Below are 26328 nucleotides of genomic sequence, written 5' to 3'. Positions count from 1 at the left end.
AATACACAGAATACTTGATAAAAACATCATTTTATTTGAAAACTGTGCAGGAACAATCACTAAGTATAGTTCTCAACAGTACTACTCAAACCCAGACACCACAAAATCATGGTCTGCTATGATTTCTGAAGCCACTGGAACTTTGATACAACGAATAATGACCTAACAGGGTCTGTCTGGAACCACTGCCTGTTTGGGAGCACAATAAGTAATCCACACTCAAAGTCTTATGTTACATTGAAAGCATTAGACAAAACTGAGATCAGTATTGAAAGCAGACAAAACAAACATGCTCAAGTTAAAGAGATAGATAATATTACTGGAACAGAAATTGGTGAGATACTATAAAGCACTTCAGTGTTGTCAGAAAATCTACTTTTAGCACATAAAGTAGGATAATTTATTTTTCTTAAGTTCAAATACAACAAACTTTTAGACATAAAATTTTATTTGTACATGGATTTTAACCAACTTATAATATCCTACATTGAATCTAATTGGTCTCCTTGAAATACAAGATGACACATTAGTTGAAACAGAGCTCATTATTTTTTCCAACAGTAAGATACATTATACATTTTCAATCAAATGCAGTGACCTCAAGGTGACTGACAATCCATTTAGCAGCCTACTACAATTACTATGTTAGCCCTGCAATACATCTTACCATGACAAGTGGTCCAAGTTAGAAGCAAATTTGTTATTCTTAGTTTATGATAATGGTGTCTGTTTATGAAAGGGGTCAATTTCTTTTGTGTCTTTATTTGGAACCTAACTTGAACCCCGTGAGTTATTCAAAGTTTGTTAAGCTCTGTATGAGAAAAGCCACATGGTCCTGAAGTTGTCATTTCTGGCTGTTTTCCTTTCTATAACAGACTCTCCATCAAAGAGCATCTGGGAACAAGAACCACATGGAACAAAATGATAAGCATATATGACTGAGCCCCTTATTATATAGAGTTTGACATGAGGACAACAGTTGCTGGTTAAACAGGGAGCCATTCAGTGAAGGCCAGATACACTGGCTCCTGTAGGATTTACCAAGAGTATTGAATGACTAAGTTAGCCAAGAGGTACTAGCCATAATACAGATGGCCTCTGAATATTGAACAACTAAGTTAGACAAGATGTACTGGCCACAAGGCGGATAACCTCTTAGAAAGGAAATGAGGCAGAAAAGCAAATTTAAACCAAAGGTGATTCCTAAAACTTGATGTCTTTTAAAATAGTTCCACCATTTTGGTACTAATGTTTTTACCATAGTTATCTCTTATTTTTTAAATGATCTTTTCTTATATGAAACTACAAAACATTTCAGCCATAAATTGTTAGTTCAAAGAAAAGTGGCAATAAAGCATCTTTAAATGTTACTGCTTGAAAATTAAAACATAAATTATTAAAAATATCAGACTCATATAGTAAATAAAATACTTCTATGTATCCTAAATATTTGGTAGTCATACATTTTTCTTACCTTAATTCTAAGAGAATAAACTCCACTAAGTAGAGAAAATATGAGGAAACATTTCCACAAATCTAATTTAAAAGTGATAAATCTTTTCTTTCTGTACCTAAATCAACCTATGATCTTCTTCATCATCTCCTATATTGAAAGACCTGACATAGCTAATTTGTCACTCTTATTTCTTCTCAGAGTCTTTGATCAATAATGTCATTGTGGTTGAACACCACTCAAGAATTCAATGACAATATTTTTATATAAAATCTTCTCTATACTCAGCAGTGTTTATCATGTCCATGCTATGAGACAGGCAGCTCCATGCATTGAGATAATTCTCAATTACTACCCAATAATCATAGTCAGGTCTCAGATCGCTGAAGTCACCACAGAAATGAGCTGACATCACTATGGTCAAATATCAAGAAGAAAATATAATATAGTGAATGCTTAGGCAACTATAGAGGGTTTCTTCAAATCTTTAAAAATGATAAAGCTATCCTAAAATGATAAAGCTTTTCTTTCTTACTAGGCCACTTTCAATGTTGTAAAGCTTGGTTGTAGAAAACGCTTTTTTGTTTATTTGTTTTTAAATCAGGGTTTCTATCACTTTGGCTAAACTTAGCTCCCCCTTCTTCTCCCTGCCACTTTATTGTCTGAAGACCAAACCCAAGTCTCTAAACATACTACTCAGATTCCCTACCTCGGAGCTTGAATAACCCCTGACCTTTAAGGAATTACTACATATCTTAGCAAGCTAGAGACTTGGAACTTTACTTCTTTATAGGTTGGGTGTTGAAACATAACTCTAAAACCTTCCATGGATAACAACTTGTCCACTAACTTTGGGTGTGATACTCAGAAAGGAAGGCATATTTTTTTCTTTCTTGAGAGAGAGGTACAGAAGAGTGAATGGTCTCCTCCACAGGCACTCCCAGGTTGTTCACCTTGTCTAGGCACACATGGCATCACCATAGAGTTGTCTCTAGATAGGACTCTTGGATACCAATGAGAAGATGCCCCAGCCTCATATAATCTGTCAAGTCCCAGCAGGCTCACTCTGGAGCTTTAAATGTCTTTGGAATGAGGCTGTTATTACAGATATTTCATGCTGTGCTGTTATTTATGGTCAAGTTTCTTCATTCTTTCCCCATCTCTCTCCCTCCCTTCCTTTCTTCCTCCCTCCCCCTTCCTTCCTTCCTTCCTTCCTTCCTTCCTTCCTTCCTTCCTTCCTTTCTTTCTTTGGATACAAAAGACAACAAAACTTTGATTAAAATTCTTAACCAGTCATCTTATCTGCACAGCTTGGCAAATGATAGCTGTACAATAGAACAAAGCCACCTACTGGTGCAGAGAATGCCCCTTCTGGTTAAAAATTAACAAATAAAGTACTTTAGAAAACAGTGGTTTGGGTGGAGATTCTTTACAGTAAATTTGTAGTAAGTTAACATAAGTAGTAAGTTATGAATTTTGAAACTATTACAGAGAGATCCGAGTTCATGTCCCAACACAGCATTTTCTCCACTTAGTCAGGACTTGTTAGAATAGTCAGACCAAGATCAACATATGTTCTCTTCCCTATTTTGCATATTTTTCAAAAGACCATTCTTGTATTAGAGTAAGAATAGTATTATACCAATTTACTGTTAACTCTCAAGAAATGTCCAATGTGTGACAGGTTAGGGGAAGGAAGCAATAATCTCCAAATCCCAACAGTACTCTTTCATCCTTTGTTGACAATATCAGCTGGCTTTCTGTTACATTTTTGTCTCTGTGAGGCCTTTTGGAGACCCATGATTAGAGAAAATGAGTTTTGTGGTTGGAAACAAATTTGGTCACAGAGGTGTTTGAGGCACTGAGTTTGGGCAATGTAAACATCAACCAGTGTAAACACTCTAGACTTGGTCTCTGTATCATAAAGAAGTATCATGTACATTACATACCTCTCAAAAATACAATATGGTTCATTAAAAGCATTTAAAAAGTAAGAGGAAACAGCCGAACATACATTTTGTAGTGAGATAAAAATTTGGAGTTCTTTAAGCAGAATATCCATGGCACCAGGTGGATACAAAGTTATGTAATGAAATATATAACTATGATCTGGAAATCATAGGAGAATGTTAGAATGACCATTTCTAACAATGGTCAAAAACATTTCAAGTTCTGACAGCAAAGTCTATAGGTGCGAATATTTCTACACCAAGTGTTTATAAATAAAATATTTTCATTTTTGGCAGCTTGAAATGTCAACCCTCTTGAATTTATTACCCAATACGTGTTACTCTTGCAGGCACATTTCCATATTTAAAGTCAGCATGGCCTTCTGCTTCCTGCTACGGTTATCAATGATGCTCTTAAAGCAGGTTCTGAAAAAATTCATTCTGACAATGAAAGAATCCTGGCATAAGCAAATCAATCGTGTAATTGAAGCACAATGAGAAATGGTAAAATGGAAAGGTAAAATTTCTTCACTGTAATATGACTCATCCATTCCCTGTTATGGAAATACTGGCATAATTTGAATCAAAATCAGGAACAGATTGACATTACGGCAGTCACCAGATTTTGCCATAGTTGTGGTCACTTCTTCCCATTTTCTGTCCAGAAGACATGTTGCAAACATTTACTGAGTTCTCCCTTCAAGGCACAGACATTGAGATCAAGAAGAACATCCAAGACAGGGGGAATTGAAGGGAATGCTAACCTAGAATCAGTCATAGAAGTTGGAGGTGTTGGGCTTTTAGCATTGAGAATTGTACTAAGGGTGAATTCCATACAAGCTTCCACATTGTGCTGATTAGTGGCACAGTTCTGGATCTAACTTATCTTAAAAACATTTTATGTAAACATGTCTTTGGATCTGTTTGTATTTCTGAAACTGAGTGGACATCAGATGGAGATTACCAGGAAAAGGTTTAAAATGGCACTGGGAGTTTACTTTGTAATATTTGTAACTTTCAAAGGAGGCAAGGTTTGCAAACGTTTGAGACTGAAAATGTTTTAAAGGATGAGAAAACATCCTGTCACCAATTATAAGCTTAAGGAAAACTAGAAGCAATTTGTCTTTGTTGGTAAAGTTGACCAACAAGTATAAATACCACTTTGATAGGATTGGTTTACATGTACACCAAATTAAGATTAGTAAAAACTAATACAAAATGGTTTTCACAATTATAAGAATAAGTCGATGGGAAATGATTCTGTGGTTAATTCCAAAAAGAAAAGACAGTTTCAAGGAAAAAAATAAAACTACTGATTATAGTTTTGGTTAGATGAACCACAGATTAACCCTTGTTGTTTTCTCAAGAACATCTCAAATATAGCTATTTTTCCTCTTGGCAAAATAAAACATTATAATAAAGAATGAGGTATCACCAATTTTTGGTGATTGATGGCATGAAAATTCAGGGTGACCATAGTTATTGGATCATAATTAGTTTGAAGAAATGATTCATGAACATACTTTCATTGCTGTAACTGCTTCAGTGCAGGGGTGAGTGTTGTTTTAGAGGGAAAATACAACTTAGAATTTCTAGTGCTTTTCTAAAATTAAGTAAAATCTACAATTAATAATCACTCTTTTGTTTCTCCCACCAACAAATTTTATATTTAGAAACTTTAAGACTGAATCTTAAGTTTTCTTAACTACATTTGTAAGATATATTCAATAAAAAATGGTTTATTTTTTCTTGTGACTCTTTGAAAGAATTTAATAAAAAATAAAATGTGAATTTGGGCACCATTAGAAGAAATGCTAAAAATTTGAATCATTTAAATTGAAGCCTCTGAAGGCATCGTTGATCCCAACTGGTAATGCCAACTTCTAATCAGCTTTATTGAAATTTGGCTAAGTCACTTTCTCAGAATTATCTCAAAGATCCATTTAATGTTACCTTTTCAAATGTCATATTCCCATGTTGCATTTTCCTCCAGGGAATGTCCCTCTTATACTTTTCATCCATGATCCTGTTCATGCCTCTCCACCATTTATGAGAAATATAAAAAAAGCATTATTACACAGTTTCCTACAGGAAGTCTGATGTTCATTGCTGACAGCCTTATCAGTGCAGCTTATTGGGTAAACACAGCTATCCTTAATAAGCCACAAAGAATTCTTTATGTGTTCATTTTTAGGAGTATGACTTCTCCAATGCAAATATAGACGTATGGATCATACTCCACATAAATAGATGCAAACAGAATTTATCTTTTCATATTCTCTTTTTAGTTAGCCTATTCTTTTCCCCAGGCTTATGTTAATATGTGCTTTCATTTAAAACTCATGATACTTCTCATACACGCAATTTCTTTATAAAAATACAACCAAGCATCTACAATAGTTCTACCAACTTAGGAAAACTTTGATTTTTGTTTGGAAGGGACTCAGGGTTAACAGTACAATTCTTTTAACACTATTGACTATTGTGTTTTATTAAAATAGTTTGGGATGGGAAGAGAAAGACATGCCATTGCTCATGAACTACTCAACAAAAACTTGGTGGTTTGCATTATTTCAGGACATAGTATTTGGGTGTGCTCTTCATCACTGGTTCTTAGGAGTGTCTCTAGCAGGCACATTTCTTTTCTGCTGGCTTTTCCCCATCCAGCTTTCCCGAATTTCCACCATTGACAGTGTCCGGAACCTGTGTCTTCTCTACACATTGTTCCATTCTCCTCATTATTAAGTCCAGAAGGGTTTCCACAGACTTCTCTACATTTTGTCCCGATGCTGCGCTTGTTTCAAAGTATGGTATGCTAACATAGAAAGACAAAAAAAAAAAAAAAAAACAGATTTTTTTCAAACTGACCTGTAAAATTGTATCTATGAATCATATATAAAGTACTTTTGAAGTGCATATGCATCATAGAAAGGTTAACTCTCACTAATAAACATATTCATGAAATCATCAGGTCTTATTACTATCCAAACTCATTAATTCTTCAAGAATATAATATTACCATCAATAAAAACAGTCAACAGATTGTGGCATTGTGAACTTACTTTATTCTAATGCAGATAGTAATATTCTCATACAAAATCACTTTAAATCACATTTGGGGTTTATTTTTAAAAAGGTTTTGTTTTTACTTATGTATGTATACACATGCATGTGTGTGTGTGTGTGTATGTGTGTGTATACACTCTCTCTCTCTCTCTCACACACACACATACACACACACACACACACACACACACACACACACACACACACACACACGTACAATATGCCCAAGAAAGCCAGAAGTAGGTGTCAAGTCCCCTGGAGCTGGAGTTACAAGCCACCAGACATGAATGCTGGGAACCAAACTGGTTCTCTGAAATAATGCCAAGTGCTCTTAATGACTAAGCCATGTTTCCAGTGCCAGAGCTGAGGTTAATTAGGAACCAGGGAGTCTGCTATGAGATTTTGTCTCCTAGAAATGACAGGGAAGTTACACACCCATGACACTACAACAATATGGCTGCCTAAATAGAAGCTGGGCAATGACAACATCATTTGAAATGCCAGTGTGGACAGGAAAATTGCATGGGGCCCAACCCTCCATGAAGAACTATAGTCAACTAAGGACTGTCAAGAGAGGAAGAATTAGTCTTTCTCAGAGATGAACACACTAAATAATTATCCAATGCCAACAGGTCAGCCCCACTGTGCTCAATATATACATGAGCAACACTAAACGAACTCAGCAGGTGGCATTTATATATAGGGAAATTATGTAATTACATTGTAATTTTTAAAGTTCTGTTCTTTAAGAACAAAGATTTTGGCATAAATTTAAGTTGAGTACAAGGCTTAACAGAAAGAGAGGTACCTAGCGGAAAAAAGAACATCCGACTGTTTGGGGTGGGGGGAGCTTCTCAAGAGGAAGCAGTTTCACACAAAATCCTTTTTTTTCTTTTAAATGAAGAGATCAGAAGAGATACAAGACATACAAGTGATGCCATGTAATTCATGGCTGGCAAAGAAATCTTAGTGTCAGTTTTTGCTGGCAAGATGGAAACTTTCTTGGTTTATTTGCTTGTTTGCTTGCTGGTTTTGTTTTCACTAAATGAAAATTGGTGAGCTGTTATTTCATGCTGTCATGACCCCTGTGTGTGGGAAACCATTAGAGGGAGGAGTCAGGAAGCCAAAGTCAAGGCATCATCACTGCTTTAACACAACAAAGTAAACAAAACTGGGAAGAGAAATGTCTAAACTGACAGTCAGCAGCACCACTAACATGCCACTTCCCTCTGACCAATCACCCAGAAATTTGGCTTCAAAATTTCGAATGCCTTGAATATAATACTCACAGGAATGTAAGTTGCATTTATCTGGAATGAACAGGGTCAAGAAGATCTAAACTTTAAAGATCTGTATGAGCTCTTCCTGGCAGATGGTAAAACTGCTTCAAGTTTAAAAGTCACCAACACATTCTGCCTTGGAAGTCAATCTGCAATTACATGGGCTGGTTTTGTTTGTTTCCAGCTGCCAGTCAAGTCTACCCGGAAGATGGCTCCATTAGCCAGGCCACATCAGATACTGTTCTTTGCTCACCTAAGTAACTGTCAAGTGAGAGGCAGCAAAGCCTTGATCTAGATTCCTTGGACTAAATTTAAACTCTGTTCCTTAATAGCTATTTAGCCTTCTACCAAGTATTTAAACATTCTGTGACTCGGTCCTTCTTATACAAAACGTGGCAACTCCAGTGTCTCCTACGTATGACTATGGGGAGCTCAATGACCTGAAGTCTATCAACAATTGCCAATGCATGATAAAAACTCAATAAATGTTAGATGCTATTATTAATATGACTTCTGGAAGGGAGGTATGTGCGTGCGTGTGTGTGTGTGTGTGTGTGTGTGTGTGTGTGTGTGTGTGTGTGTGTGTTAAATGTATGTATTCGTAAGTTTGTTCGATTGTGAATATCAGTCACTGAATCTGAAGCTCATCAATTTATCTAGACAGGGTAGCTAATGAACCTCATCCCATCTCCCAGCACTGGGGTTCCAGATACATTCTGGGTGCTAGGGATCCAAACTGAGGTCCACACTCTACCCAGTGAGCCATCTTCCCAACCTGGAAAGTCTTTTTAATTCACCACTGTTTCTGATCCACAGGGATTCCTTCAACTCTCTGTCTCATATCTCTGTTTTGTCTGTGTACAAAGTCAGATGGTTCTTAGTGAACGTGACTTACCCATATTTTTCAGCCAGCTCCCGGGCTTGCCGTTCATTGACTTCCCTTTGGTCTGCCAGGTCTGCCTTGTTGCCGATTAATACTATATCTGGGTTTTCACAGTAAGCGTTTGCTTGCAGTTGGCCTTGGTAAGAAAGCAGATGGAAGCAGTGAGTTAGTCACAAACAAGCAATGTCAAAGGACTGCTCAGACTCCAGATTCCTAACCCAGCTGTGCATCTGCAGTCTGGTCATCTCTCCTCGTAGTTTCTTTATCTATAAAATGGAGCTGATGCCTCACAAATTGCAGATAGTAACACTGCCAGATAGGCACACAGGAAATACCTGAACCAATATCTAAACATGCTCACCTATACTGGGGAGCTTGCCCTGTGACCTATGTGGGGTCCTGCCATTTGTTCCTCAGATATGAATATCAGCCTTGATCTAAGCCATCCACTTGGATATAGAACATGATTTTCATTTGCATCATTAAATGGAGGCTTTGTTCTCCTCTCCTGACATCAAAGTGATAATCTATGCAATGGACAGGTTTTTAAAAAACTGGAAATTCATGCAAAAACAAGCTTAAGATAAAAATCTTGTTTTTTCTCTTTCTTTAGGTAAACTGTGTGTGTGTGTGTGTGTGTGTGTGTGTGTGTGTGTGTGTGTGTGTGTGTGTGTGTGTAGGAGAGAGAGAGAGACAGAGAGAGAATAAACTAAGTGACAAAGGAAGGAATACAAGGATGAAGTAGGAAGGAGAGAGGAAAGGAGGAAGTGAGGGAAGAAAATGAAAGGAAAGAAGAGATCACTCCACCTGTGTCTTCCACTTCATTAAGGCCTGCTATGTGTCATGTAGCCAAGACTAGAAGAAGCATTGGTATTATCCTGTAATTTCAATGATTTTCATGTTAGAAACCCAGAGGTTATTAGACAGGGCAATTAATTCTCTTAAATCCCAATAATATCTTCCTGGAGACTTAAGGGAGGGGACCATCTGCCTTGAAAAACAACAAATAAACCATTCTCTGAAAGAATCTAATAATCTTATTATTTTCTTGTCTCAACAGAATCTAATCATAGCACCAGAATTTGGATAAGGACATACAACATTCAAAGGAAATAAAGACAGATCCTAGGGTAAACATTAATTTGGAGAGGCAATTAAGAAAGTCAGGTTTTGTTGATACTTTCCCTACTGGCTGCAACTTGTTACTGAATTCACATTCAAAACACATATAAAATCTTACCTATTTCTATATTTAGTGCATCATTAATTTTGGCTAGCTGCATTTAGTATATAATTAATTTTGTGGAATGTGTTCTATAAGTAGGAATGCAGTAATATAGATATAGATAGACATAGCTAGAGTCTGAACATATACAAAGTGCCAGGAAAGGTGCAAAATATTGCATTGGAATAAATGGATGAAGCCTTGTCTTTCTCAGAGCATATAAATAATAAGAGACACAAATAAATACAAAAATCTGTAAAGATGCTCACTGGTGGCAGTGACCAAATGAACTCTGTAGTGTTGAGGGGACAATGGATGACAAGGATTCCATTAGGTGGAATGGCAGGTCAGGAAAGTTCTCTCTGAAGAGAGAAATAAGGTCTAGGCAAGAACTTGGGAAGGAAAGAAGCAGCACACAGTTGTCAGCTGCAGAAGAGAAATACAGGCAGAGTGGATGGGAAGGGCAAACATCTCTAGGAGGGAGTGGGCTTTCTGTTCTGAGTGTGCCTGAAGGTTAGGAAAAGAGAATAGTCAGGCTTCACAGTGTTCATGGATATAACTGAGGGTCTTTGGCTTTTATTCCAAGCTAAATTAAAGTCATAGACTCTGAGGGATTATGGGAAAGGAGCTGGGGAGGGAGACTGGGGATTTCTCTATTTGAATTATCTTCATATTTGGACAACTTATTTATTTATTTTTGTGTATATTCGTGTGTGTGTGTGTGTGTGTGTGTGTGTGTGTGTGTGTGTGTGTGTGTGTGTGTGTCTGTGTGTGTCTGTGTGTCTGTGTCTGTGTCTGTGTGTCTGTGTGTGTCTGTGTTTTTGCCTTTAGATACCAAAATTCAATAGCATTCTAGTCCTCGAGTGTTCTTTGTCTACTTGTTTCTGGAAATATCTCTCAAATCCTGTGGCTCCAGTGGCTGGCTAAAAATCCCCAGTGGATCTCCTATCTCCATTTCTCTAGTGCTCGGAGTAAAACTGCATCCTACCACTATTGCCACTTTTGCATGGGTTCTGGGAACTGAACACAAGTCCTCATGCATACACAGCAAGCATTTCACTGATTGGGCATCCTATTCATCCCCCTTTAACAATATTTTATTCAAGTAAAACTTGTGTGAACTGTGTGATTCCTGCACCATGTCTTATCAACATTTCTGACTATTCTCTGGAGTAGTTCCTAGTTTAGTTAACCTTTTCATCCTTGAGCATGTTTAGGTGCCAGTGTCCCCTCCCACGAAACACTATGGATGTTCTCTCTGTCTTGTCTAGTCAAATTTAATACCATACATGTTATCTTTCACCTTGTAAGAAATCCCCAAGACTTACTGGGCAAATGAAATTAATGGCTACTTAACCAGAATACTAAAAATCTTAGTGCTGAGATAGTCATATAGGCTTTCTCTAAGAAGACTGTCAAAGAAAAACAGAATTCTTTTTTTTTAACATTTTTTGTTTTGTTTTGTTTTTTCCATTTTTTAATTTGAATTAGAAACAAGATTATTTTACATGTCTATCAGTTTCCTCTCCCTCTCCTCCTCCCCTGTCACCCCCCCCCCAACTAAAACCCTACCTCTCCCATACCCTTTCTGCTCCCCAGGGAGGGTGAGGCCTTCCATATGGGGTCTTCAGAGTCTGTCATATCCTTTGGGATAGGGCCTAGGCCCACCTCTCTGTGTCTTGGCTCATGGAGTATCCCTCTATATGGAATGGGCTCCCAAAGTGCATTCCTATGCTAGGGATAAGTACTGATCTACTACAAGAGACTCCATGGATTTCCAAGGTCTCCTCTCTGACACCCACGTTCATGGTGTCTGGATCAGTCTTATGCTGGTTTCCCAGCTATCAGTCTGGAGACCAAATGCTCCCCCTTGTTCAGGTCAGCTGTTTCTGTGGGTTTCATCAGCCTGGTCTGGACCCCTTTGCTCATCACTCCACCTTCTCTGCAATTGGATCCAGTTCAGTTCAGTGTTTAGCTGTGGGTGTCTGCTTCTACTTCCACCAGCTGCTGGATGAAGGCTATAGGATAGCATATAAGACAGTCATCAATCTCATTATCAGGGGAGGACATTTAAGGTAGCCTCTCCTCTGTTGCTAGATTGTTAGTTGGTGTCATCCTTGTAGATCTCCAGACAGGAAAACAGAATTCAAATCCATGTTGCTTATTGACACAAAAGTCACCCCTCTGAAGGTGACAGAGGGTACACTCTGCTCATGTCTTTTCCCAGATAATCTCTGGCTGCATTCCCACAAGGCAAACAAGAAAACAGAGCTGCCAAGTCCCAGCTCTGCCCGCATGTATTACCCAGTCCACTTACTCATCCAGTTTCTGACGTTCAAGAAGCTCTGTTGACTGGTGAGGTCAAACATTAACAGGAAGCCCATGGCATCTCGGAAAAAGGCAGTGGTGAGACTCCGGAACCTGCCAATGAAACACAGAGTCTGGGTCTCAGACACAAACTCACACTCATAGGACAGACAACACTGTTTCTCACACACACACATTCTGTCTCCAGGGCAAGCCCTTATCTTACTCTAGGGACATGTGAGACTAGGCCAGAAGATGGCTGCCAGGCAATGAGAGGAGATCTGTTTGAAGATTATTTTTTAAAGACCAGTTTTAGGGTCTATGGTGGCATGGCACTGATAGAGTTCCATGTAATCACCAACTTTCAACTACAGCCTCTTGGAACCTTTTTTGTTTCTGACTTATGGCTTCCTCTGGGGCACAATTAAAATCTTAGCCCATTTATAGTGGACTTGAACTTAGTCTTTTCAAATTTTCTTGTCTGTGCACAGAAGAAAAGCAGGCCTATAATTAGGCTGAGAATGAGCACCTCTGTGAGCATGCAAGGCACATCACAGTGCAGAACTAGAAGGGCTGATGAACTCTTTTTAAAGCATCCTTTGGGGTGAAACTCTCCCTCGTGTGTGTGTGTGTGTGTGTGTGTGTGTGTGTGTGTGTGTGTGTGTGTGTGTATTATGAGGAAGAGGGAGATGATTGGGGGCCTAAAGAAGGACAAAGGAGAAACTCAGGAGGCAGGAAAAGAAAGTGAGAATATTCATTCACAATGAAGAATGCTGGAAGTATCCTATTAGACAAATGCTAAGATGCACTCTCACTGACCCCTCCCTTGCTCCTGCCCTGACTTTTTCAGTGATGATGAAGATAACCAGACACCCATAATGCCAACAGCACTGGCCAGAACTAGAGAATGCATACAAGGAAGAGTTGAAGTTAACAATGGAATTCCAGAAACACACATGGCTTTGAAATAGAGAAGTATTGCTCTCCTCAATTATTTCATATGTTTTGGCACTCATTTAAATATATATATATATATATTTATACATATACATCATACATATATATATATATATATTATATATATATATATATATATATATACATCATGTTGGTTTTCTCAGATTTCTATTCTGGATCCTTCTCATTTTATGCACACATACTGGAAGATTTCATTTACTCCCTTAGCTTAGCTGTAGCCTATATGTTGAACAACCCAAGATATGTAGATAAATTTTTCTTATCCTTTGAATTCATGCTTTAGAAAATTTCCCACATAGACAAAATGCAGACATTTCTAGAACCATACATCTCAAACCTGACTGCTTTCCTTACTGTCTTCTTTTTCTAGCAAGTGCATTCTCATCCTGTTGGTGGCACAGTCCTTTTCCTCTTTCCCTCTTCACTGTCTATGTATTAACACAATCTTCTTCATTGGTTCATCTCATCACACTATCTCCTACACACTAGCTTCACACCCATGATCTCTTACTAAGTTACCATCTTAGTAAGCTTCCCATGTCCAGTTTGTAGCCCTCATTTCTTCCTGTTGATTTTGTGATTCTTGCACTAACATTTTTATGATTACTCATGGCTCCTAAGATAGCACCAAAACACCCTACTAAAGCCAGCAAGGCTTTGCAGGACCCTCATCCGTCTATCATTAGGCCTCATCTCTTGCCTACTTCCCACAGGCAGACTAATCTTCTCTTAGTTTTAAGAAAGTTCATTGTCCCCCCTGGGTGCTCTCACATGCTGGTTGTTCTGTGGGTTGCCTCATATTAGCCGTTCCTCTTCCTCTGCCTGTCCTTTAGCCTGGATTACACTCCCTCATGAATTGTGTATGAGTGTAAACATAGCTCACCAGTGGAAACACTGCTTCCGCCAGGAGCCTTCTGGGACTAGCCTCTTCCTGGAGGGCTCACTTACCACCTTCTGTCTTCAGACAGTTGTTCTGGGGCCATGCTGAGACTGATTGTTTGTCCAGTGTCTACATTAATCTGTAAGCTCCAAGAGAAAAGGAGCTGGTTTTCCAATTCTCTGCCCAGAACATGCTGTTTACTTACAAAGTGCATTTTGATATTAAAAATAAGAAAAAGATAGAGTACAGTAAAAGATTCAATGTTCTTACAAAGTTTGAAAACAGAATGATCCTTTGAAATATGGGGGAAGAGATAAATCAATCGTTTCTTTGCCCAGCATTTCTGTAATGCAAAGGTGTAGGTTACAAAAACCAAAAGCATTGCTCGGTTTTTTTTGTTTGTTTGTTTTGTTTTGTTTTTCCATGTAGCTCTGTCTCTGCCTTTGCCTGGGAGTTCTTAGAGATCACAGGCATTCTGTAATAGCTCTCTCTACAGAAACGCTATGCAGAACAGAACTGTTACTTAAGGATTATACTGATGTGGCTGAGAGAAGTGAAAAGTGATCATCGTGTGTGTGTGTGTGTGTGTGTGTGTGTGTGTGTGTGTGTGTAAGAGAGAGAGAGAGAGAGAGAGAGAAGAGAGAGAGAGAGAGAGAGAGAGAGAGAGAGAGAGAGAGCCTGTGTGTTATTTTCCTCATTGCCCACAGCAAATGATGAAGTAGTTAAAATACATGCTCTGGTAGTCATCGGACTGAAGCACATTTTTTCTTCACTAAATAGCAGCACAGATCGGACTCTGCTGTTGTGGAGCAGGCTAACATCCTGTACCATTTATCCTTTGTGGCCCTTCTTTCTATTACTCCCTGGAAGAAATGCAGCTGGCATCTGGGTACACATACTCCTCTCCCATCTCACTGTAGTCAGTGACTCAGGTGGAAAAAACTGACCATAAAAAGCAATAGACCTGAGAATCAGGCACCTTATTCTTCTTTATTCCTTGAGGGGGCACAAGGGTTGGACCCTTTATGTTCACACTGGATTATGTATTTTCCTGCTTTCCCACCATTGACTTTTATCATTGACCTTTACCCTTACCTGGATTATACTGCTAGAAGCCATATAGAGGGAAGGAGGCATAGGGCTGAGGTCTGTGGTATTGTTTATCGTGTTGCTTAACTACACCTTATAGCCACAACATGTAAATTCTCAAGGGATTAATAAGTCTAGAGTTACTAAGACAGTTCGTCCCAGTCCCTCACAATGCAGCTGTATGAAGGGGACAGATGAGAGAAGTCGGCCGTCACACAAGGCTGACATATCATGTGCAGGGACATATGGGAACCACATTTTTTCATATTGCTTCTTCAAAATGAATTGAATTGGTCTATAAAACATACATCTTTGTGACAACAAAACTGACACATGCAAAGAGGCTCTTATGAGGAATGACTTCGGAAGAACCAGCAGTGTTGAAGGGTGTGTGTAAATGGAATTCACAGTCAAAAAAGCTAACAGAGAGGGCCCGGCACCTCTCCTGGCGTTTACACTCACTGAAAGCGAGAACATTTTGGATGCATTTCAAAAATATGGGTGTTTACAAGCATCAGCATTCTAAGACATATGATGCAGAATCAGGGGCAAGATGTCTTCTACATATCTTAGCTGTCACTCTATTGCCACTTTTATTCAATCTGATAGTAGAAGGTTTTATTAGACTTGGCTCTTTAACACTTTGAAATTGGGTCCCAAAGAAACATGTTTTCATTGAATAATGGAATTATCACTGCAAGCTCTAGGCAACCAATGTTACTATGTACTGTTTGTTATCTTGCATATGACAGTAGAGATGATGTTGAAAGACTAGGAAGAATTCTGCCCTTATTCAGCTCACAGCTTTGTTGGGATATGATGGTCACAAGTGAGTCAATAAAGAGCAGTTAGAGATGGGAAGATAATAGAAAATTTTACCTTGTTAAGCAGTGGCATAACACTCATTTAATAGAGTTTTAGTGGAAGAATGTAGGTGTCACAGAGGTTCAAAAGGAAGTGGGATTTGTTACTGGCTTCAGCAGGAAGGTGGAACTTGAGCCAAGGCTGGGGAAGGAGAGGGTTAGGAAGGTGGGAGAGAGGTTAAAGATCCCAGGGCTGAAGCGATCCCTCAGTAGGTGGTATGCTTCAAGCATCATCAGATCATTTTGGATCCCCAGAACACTTGCAAAACCAGACATAGTAGTATACATCTGTAATCTAGGTGCTGCTATAATGAGTTGGGAAGTAGAAACAGGAGAATCCTAAGAAGCTCGTAAGGCCATGTGTGTGCATCAGTGAATAACAAGAGAAGAGACCCTATCTCAAACATGGTAGAAGATGAAGACCTCTGACCTTCACCTGCATGTCACAACCCATGCTTGCCCATACTCACTAACATTGGCATGTACACACACTCGAATATGTATCCCTTATACATAATATGTCCGAAAATATACCCACATTGTACACAGAATATACAGAGCTTAATTTAAAAAATATTCTCTATGTCACTCTGAGTGAGAAAAAGCAATCACCAATCATGTAACAAAGAGTCTGGGTGGGAGAACAGAAAGATAGAGAGGGTGGAACAATTCTTTTTCAACTCTGACTGTGATCAGTTCTTGCAACAGTGCTAGTTCCCTGTCTTCACTGGAGTGCACCTGGAGAAATGTCTCCTGACTAGGAGGTTTGAAGGTGAGTTTCCTCACCTTTAACTGTTTAGATCTACAGTAGCTACAGTTCTACTGTGGATAACAAACTAGAAATCATGGGCCTTCATTTCTTTATAGGAATGTCCACTGGTTGTTTTGTTTTGTTTGTTTAGTTTGAGACAAAGTTACTCTCATATTGTAGCCCAGACTGGCCTCAAACTTGAAGTAATCCTCCTGCCTCAGATTCCTGGGTACTAAGGTTATAGGAATGAACTGCAACATTGGTCATTGCTATCTATTTGGAAATTGGTAGAAAAGTTGGACATCATTTATTTTGAGGTTCCTAGACGACATTCACTTTTCAATGTTTTCTGAGTTACAGGTAGCTAGAAATAAAGAATTTCTTGTTACCGCTCTTGTCCAGCTGTGTCCCAAAGCTGCAGGTGAACCTTAAATGCTTTCCCTGAAGATCCATCTACTCCTTGTGTGTTGTAAACCTGAAAAACACAATCCTCTCAAGTTACTATTGCTTTGGGTTTTGTCAACATTGTAGTTCTCTGGGTTCACTCAGAATGTTTTCGTTGATTACTATAATCAAAGTTCATAGTGCAGATTAAATATTTGCTTTATTTTCCCCCAAGTATCACATATATCTCACTTTTAAATGTCAAGCACAGTATGATTTCCAACACAGTTTAAGCATACTGCAAACTTAAATTAGACACCTTCTGTCATTTCCTCATGGAGGCAGCAGACATCAGATTAGGACGAAAACCCTAGGTTCAAACAACCAACTTTTCATTTAAACTTCTGAGTCTTTTTTAAAAAAAAATATTATTTTGACAAATTCAGACTGTAATCCTTTTCTATTTTGCAGTTGTAATAAACTTAAATAAAATTACAAATCGGAAAACCATTTTAAATGAAATTTGCTTTACAAGTACCTGAGTACTTTTTAGCCTAGGACTAATTTTCAAAATGACTTGGGTAGATGATGTACACAGAATTTCTCAGTGGGTTATGTTGGGACATTTCATCCTCTGTCTTTTGGCCTCTCCTTTAGAGAGCCTTTGTAGATAGTGATCACAGATTAGTGGAAATGCTCTACATTTTTACAAGATTTCTATCTAGGTTGGTAGGCATTGCTAAGGGGAGAAGTCAGAAGAATCCTGGAGTTGCTGGAAGTAGAGCTGCCCACAGTCGTCTACTGGCTCTCAGCTAAGGCATAGGAAGCGATTCAACTTTTCATGCAGTGGCTTTCCACCAAGCATTTCCCTTTGGGATTTGTGACATCAACTGGAAGTCACAGTGATCTTGGCAGTCAAGAATACCATGGGTGGCAGGAAATCTGGCTAAGCTTATGTGCCTATGCTACATGCCTCACATGTCACAATATCCTCCTTCCTGTCATTAGTGTCTAGCATAGGAGAAGTGGTGTTGTGATTCTCACTTAAGCTCCCTTATCATGGAAAATAGCATGGATGGGTCTCACATTCTGTTCCTAACAAGCCAGTGATTGATGGCTGAGGCTACACATAAATAAAAACTCACCAAGAACTTACAAATTTCATGTTCCAGCTCTTTGCCAATCATACTTTTAACCTCTTTGTTAGGAGTAAGGAAGTGAATACTAAGAAATTTACCTCAGACTAGTGAATTAATACTACCAGTACTTTAATAAACGAAAAATTTGAAAGATTCCTTAAGAATTCACAGAAAAACACATTATCCACAAACTCAACAACTCATTTATTTTGGTTGTCTTGTGTACTTCTGAAGACAGATAGTGTCACTCAATATTTTTCTATCAAAATGTTACTGGCAGTTGAAAATGTAATAAATAACATTCTGAAGTTATGAGTTTCATGTGATAAAAAACAGACACTTTGAAGTGTAATAAACACAATTCCTCAATTCTTATTTGATACAAAAGAAGAGGTAATAAGGTTAACAGTGTAGTTAAAAACTTACCACACGTTTTTCCCGGAAATCTATTCCCACTGTAGTGATGAATTTAGGATTGAATTTATTGTCTGTGTATCTATAAAGAAATGTTGTCTTCCCTACTCCTGAGTCTCCAAGGGCCAGGAGTTTAATTAGATAATCATAATCTCCATCAGTCATAGTGGTGGTCTTGGTGGGCCTGCACAGGAGAAGAGAAAATATGATACAGCTAAAGTTGATTTCCTCTGTTTGCCATCAGAATACATCATACATTTAATGAATGACATTAATGTCAAATGTTCCAAAATTCTGAAATAACTTGGTCAAAGTAGCTTCAAGTGTGAGGGTACACCTGCCATTTTGTTACCTTACAACATGGCACATGATACCAAGCATTTGTAAAACAGACATTAGCACCACAATAATAGTCAAAAAGTCAAGGACATTTGTTTCCAAAACATTGACTAGCAGTGTGGTACTCCAGAGAGGAGGGAGATATGAGAACAGAAACTCCATTGGGAATGAAGCAGCAAAGGTAGAAAGTGATTGCATGCAGAATGAAGAAGTTGGGACGGTTTACATCTAATGATGAAGGAGAAACCGTCTATTATATCCATACACAATATTCCTTTTTAGTCTTAAGAATTTAACAACTAGCATGATGCCCCTGAAAACACTGATGTGAAATCCTGCAGCAGCAACTGTTACAAATCTATCTTCCCGGAACAAGGAGGCCTCTGTTCTCCATGAATCTGTGTTGAGTTACACAGCAGTGATTCTCAGGTCTCTAAAGAGAAGCAGAGGCATGTTTCAGCTATTCCAGTAATACACCTCCTGCCTGGGTGAGCAACAGCATCCATTCTTTCTTCCAGTGCACAGACCCCCTCCTTCCTGAAGCCATGATGACTGTGACTGTGGACCAGTCCTAAGCTAAGACAAGTGCATCTCCAGGGGCTATTCCAAGGTGACCAGCACACTCATCCGAATGACACCATCCTCTATTCACACCATCGTGTGAAGTTCCCACGATGATTTGAGATTTGCTACTACTTTCTGATTCATAGGTCACAGGAATGTGTTTGTTCTATCCTACAACAAAGAGGGAGGCCTGTGAAGATATTGTTAACATGGAAAACATTGTTCCATTATGTGAAAAGAAGAGTTTCCTATTTATGAAGACCCAGCAGCTATTATATTCTTTAAGACAGTCTAATCTGCATTGATTAAAATTACATTTCAAAAACAGCGTATTAGATGAGTTAAAACATTCTAGTAATTTTCCGAAAATACAATATAGGTGGTATAGGCCTATATAATTCCAGTTATTTAGGAATCTGAGGCAGGAGGATAACTTTAATTTTCTTCTGGGCAACTTCACCTGAATATGTTAACAAACTAAGAGAAAGGATAAGGTCATAGCTCAGTGTATGTCACACACATGCCTGCATGAGTGAAAAGCTGGGTTCCTTTCAAACCTCCACTAAGCAACTGAATAGAAGAAAATACACATGATTTATATGTACATAAACATAACCCAAAATGTTTTTACTTTGCCATTTTAATTAGTAGTCCAAGATGAAAGACTTTATGTCTTTGGGTAAAATAATTGATGAAGATAATGAGTTACTTATACAATAATTAATAATCATTAAATTGCTTTAGAGATTCATATATTTTAAATATAACCAATTCCTTGAATCCAAACTATATTGCTTCTGCTAAATAGGACTAAGTTGACTATGAATGTGTGTTTCTTTCATTAAAGAATCTTTTTGAAATAGGATAATTAATATTGTTGTCCTTAAATTTTCCTCCCTTGTAATTTGCCTTCATCACTGAGTAGAACCTGCCAAGTCTGACTATAAACACTTTTTATTTTCTTTATGAACTATCTAGATAACATACAGTCATGGCTTAGAAATCATGTGCAACCATCAGCAGCTAGCCTTCCTTAACAAAAGGACATGCTCAACCACAGACACCAGATTCCTCTTGGAGATACCTGTCACATGGGTGACTGCCTCAACCTATCAAATCCTAAACTTGATGGCTCTAAATATCTTTTCAGAGTGTTATAGTTGAATCTACTACTGGTCTTTGAGCCACCTGGTACCCAAGCAGAGTGATGCTCCCTGATACCTGACTGAATTAATATCTCTCCATGTTCCCTGTAAGTATAATTTTACTATCAGCCTGCTCATTTTTTTCTGGGAAAAAGGAGGACTTAAATTTATTCTACGATAAAGGTGACTACTGCCACAGTCTTTCCTGGGTCTAAGCTGTAGAGGGACAGAACTGGAGCTATGGACTGCCTAAAGAGAAAGTAAAGATGGAAGGTACCATGGTTCCCTGGAAAAATGAAAAGGATGGAGTTAAAGTGGTGTATCAGTATGATCTAATTTTTGCTTGGATTTCCTCTATTATTTCACTTTATTGTTGACAGTCATAGGAAAGACTAAATCTCAGACAAATCCAATGAAATCCATCAGCATATGGATGTTGAGCACAAAGATGAAACCCCAAAAGATATACTTCACAATCCAGCTTCTGGCAAAGCTTGAAAGAACTTAAAAGGTGAGAATGAACTCAAGGACACCTGAGGGTGTAGCTCAATTGGTCAAGTGCTTGCCTGAGATAAATAAAACCTTGGGCCTGCATAAAACTTGCTGCAATCATACATGCTTGTAATCCCAGCACTGGGAAGGTAGAGTTGGGAGGATCAGAAGTTCAAGACCATTTCAGGCTGTGTAGTAAGTTTGAGGCCAGCCTGGGATATAAAAGATTCTCTCTCTAAAAATAAAATTAATTTAGCATAAAACCACAAAAAACAAACAAGATAATGAAAACATGGATTTCCAAACTAGGACATGATTGATAAACGAGTGGAATTACCTCTGTGCTTGATAACTCAAAGCAGTAGCCTTTATGAACTGTAGTATTCCTTAGAGAAAGATAAACTAATATGCAATCTTTACAGCACAGCAAGGATCTAGACTGGGTGAGAACCAGGGAACTACTGCATTGGAATCTTACTTCCCTCTTACACTAGGAAGCTCTTAACTACTTTCCAACTACATGACCGAACATGTGTTCCTGACTGGTAGCCAATGTATCCTCTGTTCATTGTATACATCCTGCCTGGGGAAATACCAGGGCTGCCTGAAGTTAAGATCTAATCTGAGGTGAGCAGTACCAGCTACCAGGGAATAGTTTCACTGTGGCCCACATTGCCTCTGCTCTACAAATGAAGAGTGCTGGACACACTCTGACATTTGACACAAATACCATATAAAATGACCACAAGTCCTAGCACTGTGGAAAACATTTACTTAGTGGTTCCAATGTGCTCTCTGACCTATTAAAATAAAACTTAGATGGTTTATTTTAAGTTTCTCTTGAAAATATTAATATTCTGTTCTCTTTCATTTATTTTTATATATACATTCATATCTGTACCTCTGGGATGTATTTGGTTCACTTCTCTTTTAATTACCACATTATTTTCTGAGTCCTAAAATGATGGATATAAATGTTCTTTCCCTGTCAGGTAAACACAGCAGTACAAAGAAAAACAACGCCTTGGCAAGATCTCTTTTTCTAAGAAATAGGATAGAAATTTATCTGGAAAGGATGAAAAAACTGAAAATTTTAACAACATTGTTTATTTTTGGTAATCTTGTCATTTCTCGGTTCTACTGGTCTAAAGCAGACAAAAAGTCAAAAGACTGTAATGTTTTCCACAGCTATGCCACAGAGCCAAGAATATAGAGATACAGAAGATTGGATGCTCTGCTCAGAGTCCTTCATGGGACAGCAAGGGGAAGTAAGAGAAGGAAAAATATCTAAAATACATTACTCCCATCACTTCTGCAGAGTCTGAAAGTCAGCAATAAAAGCAAATAATCACCTGGACCTCAGTGTTCAGATGTGAAGTCAATCCACAAAGGATGCTAGGCTTTCAGGACAGACTACTGATTTCCAACTGAGCCAAATCCCATGACTTCCCCTCATTTACTATAATTAGAAATAGAATACCAACAGATAAGATAGTCTCCAATCTTCATCAAGGAAACATCGTTCCACGAGACAGATCACTACAGAAAACCAAACCAATCAAAATGCAGAGTTGTAGAGCCCAATCCCATCCACACTTTGTCTATTGCTAGATTCAGAGCCCAGGACAATGTTGCAAAAAAGAACTCAGAGAATATTTGTTGGTAAATGAATATTTTTACGTGTGATCCTCCACTCTAAAGCAAAAATTTCTTGACTAATTTTGTGAGCAGTTGATAAAAATGGGTTCCTTCTAAATTCAGCACATGGATTCCATTCTCTTTGTGAGATGGACATTTAGATTAATGGTCATTGTGGTACTTTGCAGCTAGAGTCCTGAATTTGCTCTTTATTTTAAGTGCAAGAGTTAAAGAAATCTGTAGCTGGATCTGAGGATCAAAGAGCACTTACTCCTTCTATCAGAGGACCAGAGTTTAGATCCCAGCACCCACATCTGAAAGCTAACCAATTCCTGTAATTCCAACTCCAGGAGATCTGTCACTGTTGGGAACACACATGCACACACAGACACACACAGACACAGACACACAGTTGAAGACTCTCAAGATGCATCGGAAATTTTAAAATCGTAAGATAATAAAGCATGCACAATGTCATTTACACTCAGTGTAGATCATTTCCATATAAGGCTGTCAGGGATTGATGGCCATTTACCCTTTCTTCACTAAACTCTATTTGGTTGGCTGTGTGGGGTTTCTGGCAGATATATGTTGACTTGTGAAACTCTCATAGACTGTGTTAGCCTGAATGATAGCCAAAGGGGTTCTAACTGATCTCAAAGCATTCATTTCCAGAGGCACATTTGTATCCAGAATGTTGGAGTCAAATTATGGATGGCCAAACAACTTGGCATCTAGCCTATGAATTAATGGAACAGAAATATGCTTTGAAGGAGAAGCCCCTTTTAAAAGATACATTTTATTTAGCGGATTCTACAGCATAATTTTAATGCTAGAAAGGTTTCTCAAAATTCATTTTTATTTCAGTTTAAAAAACTGCTTAGGATTAATGAATGTGAGCCTATACCAAAGGTTCAGACTGAATATATATGTCTCTGTCAACATAAATGAACCACAATGACTGACCGTAACAGGAGTGAATTTATCTATTTGAAAAAAGCAAATGGATGTATTTTATTTTATCTGTGATCAGGGGCTATAATATAATAAACTAATAATTCATTAAGATCTGCAACTTGGCTTCTGCTTGCAATAAAGGCTAGAAATTCCAACAGAGAGGCTTAGCAAGCATACATTTATATTGAAATTGTACCATTATTTGCACATATTAAACTCATTTGTAAGTCAATTTCTTTTTACTCTGCAAATTTTTTTCTAAAGTGTCCTTTAGGTTTGATTTAGTTTTATAGCATTGTGTTGGTTAGGTGTCAATTTAAAACAAACTAGACTAGAATCATTCAAGGAGAGAAAACTTTAATTAAGAATTGCCTCTATCAGACTGCAGGCATATCTGTGGAGCACTTTCTTAATTAATGATTAGTATTGGATGGCCCAACCCACTGTGGAAGAAGGTACCCCTGGTCATATGGTTCTACATTGTATGAAAATGCAAGGTGAAGGAGCAATGAAGAGAAAGCCTGCAAGCAGTGTTCTTCCATGGTCTCTGTATAAGTCCCTGCTTGAGGTTCCAGCCTCCATCTCCTGCCCTGATTTCCCTACACAATGGGCTATTACTTGGAAGTATAATATAAAATAAACCCTTTCCTTCCCAAGTTGCTTTGAGACATGATGTTTATCACAACAATAGAAAGGAAATGCTTTGAAATTTTATACACTCACTGTCTTAGGTTTCTATTGCTGTGAAGTGACACCATAGCATGGCAACTCTTATAAAGGGAAGCATTGGGGGGGGGCTGGCTTACAGTTCAGAGGTTTGGTACATCATCATTATGGTGGGAAGCATGGCAGTGCACAGGCAGACATGGTATAGGAGAGGCAGCTGAGAGTTCTACATCAGGATCAGCAGGCAGAGATTAAGATACTTGGCATGGCTTGAGCATCTGACACCTCAAAGCCCACTCACAGATGTCTTTCTATATGCTGTGAACATATGTTTCTCTTATTGGTTGATGAATAAATGTTGATTGGCCAGTATCCAGGCAGGAAGTAGGCACGGCTATGAGGCAAGGAGAATTCTGGGAGGAGGGAAGACAGAGAAGGAGTCACCAGAGGGAGACTCCGTGTAGCTACTGAGAAAACAAGAGGTCCCGGCATTACTGGTAAGCCAAGGAAAAGTGGAGATATATAGATTAATAGAAATGGGTTAATAATTAAGAGAGACCTAGCCAAAGAAGAAGCCTGATCCATTGTCCAAACAGTTTATATTTAATATAAGTTTCTGTGTATTTCTTTGGAACTAAAGGACTGCGGGACCTGGTGAGACAGAAAGTTTCCATCTACAACACACTTCCTATAACAAGACCATACCTACTCCAACAAGGCCACACCTTCTAACAGTGCCACTCCCAATGAGCCTTTGGGGACCATTTTTGTCCAAACCACCATAATTACCAATTCCCAAAAAATTAAATACGTTTTTATTGAGCTTGTTATTAAGTTTAATGTATTGATGAAGGCAAAGGCAAAGATCAATCTGTCCATTTTTCAGTGTTTAATTTTAATCACACTTGGATCATTTTTGAGAAGAATATTTATTATTGCATTTTCAGGCATTTTAACTTATATGAAAAAAATCCATTATTAGGTGATTTTTACCTGATGTAATTTCTTACTTTGGACTATGAACAGATCTGGCATTAAAAAGGAAAATTGTAGGGGTATACACAAATTCATACACAGATGCTCATAGCATAAATTATTCCAAACTGGAAGAAAACCAAGTGGTCACCTATTGGGTGTGTACATGAAACGTGGTATGTCCATGATGAATGGCCATTTAGTCAGAAAAAGGAATGAGGTATGTATGCATGACATTACCACACAGAAAACTTGAAAATATTGGGTGCAAGAAGCAGGAAGCAAAAGGCCACATACTTTATAATTCTGTTTATATGAAAGATCCTGAAAAAAATTCACAGAGACAGTTTATCAGGAACTTGGGAAAACAAAAACTGTGAGTAATGGCTATTGAGTATGAACTTCAGTGAAAATTTCCTGGGTTTAGAAAGTGACATTGTAATAACTTCATAGATATACTAAAACCACTGAAGTAAGTGCTTCAAAAGGCTTATTCTGTTGCAGATATGTCAATAACACCATTTATCAAAAGTCTAAAATCATAAATATTATTTTATTTTTCAAGTAACTTTTGACCTAGCTAAATGCATGCATCTTTACTTACAATGCAATAACTTGCTAGTAATTTTCATGCATATTCAAAGAAAAACACCCACCCAAAACCCAATGCAAATGGCCTGTGTAATGTATATTCTCTATTTTATTATCACAAATAAGATGGTTTAGTTTTTTTTTTTTTAATTTGTCAGGACTTCATAAGCGATCCTCTGTGCAAATACTTGCAAGGATCAGGACACTTGAGTCTTAGACAGAGATGTTGAGTTGGAATCTCACTGAGGTCAAGCAACACTGGAAAGCAGGCTGAGCATAGACACGATAGAGTATGTCTGT

The 26328-nt window shown here is 38.1% G+C and overlaps 1 protein-coding gene across 1 annotated transcript in view; it reads right to left on the bottom strand.

The window, feature by feature from the left end:
- Nucleotides 1-11: 11 nt before the first annotated feature.
- Nucleotides 12-26328, bottom strand: part of Rab27b (RAB27B, member RAS oncogene family) — a 64246-nt gene continuing 37929 nt past the window's right edge. The window contains exons 2-6 of the mRNA XM_027402647.2: nt 18674-18845; nt 17114-17199; nt 12174-12277; nt 8644-8767; nt 12-6217 (exon numbers count right to left, since the gene is read on the bottom strand). Coding sequence (XP_027258448.1) covers nt 6028-6217; nt 8644-8767; nt 12174-12277; nt 17114-17199; nt 18674-18826 — 657 coding nt within the window. The 5' untranslated portion in view covers nt 18827-18845 and the 3' untranslated portion in view covers nt 12-6027. The remainder of the gene's footprint in view (nt 6218-8643; nt 8768-12173; nt 12278-17113; nt 17200-18673; nt 18846-26328) is intronic.

The sequence above is a fragment of the Cricetulus griseus genome, chromosome 2, assembly GCF_003668045.3.
Source record: "Cricetulus griseus strain 17A/GY chromosome 2, alternate assembly CriGri-PICRH-1.0, whole genome shotgun sequence".
Classification (NCBI taxonomy): Eukaryota; Metazoa; Chordata; class Mammalia; order Rodentia; family Cricetidae; genus Cricetulus; species Cricetulus griseus.
Note: the sequence above shows the minus strand (reverse complement) of the source record. Positions and strands in the feature narration are given on the sequence as shown.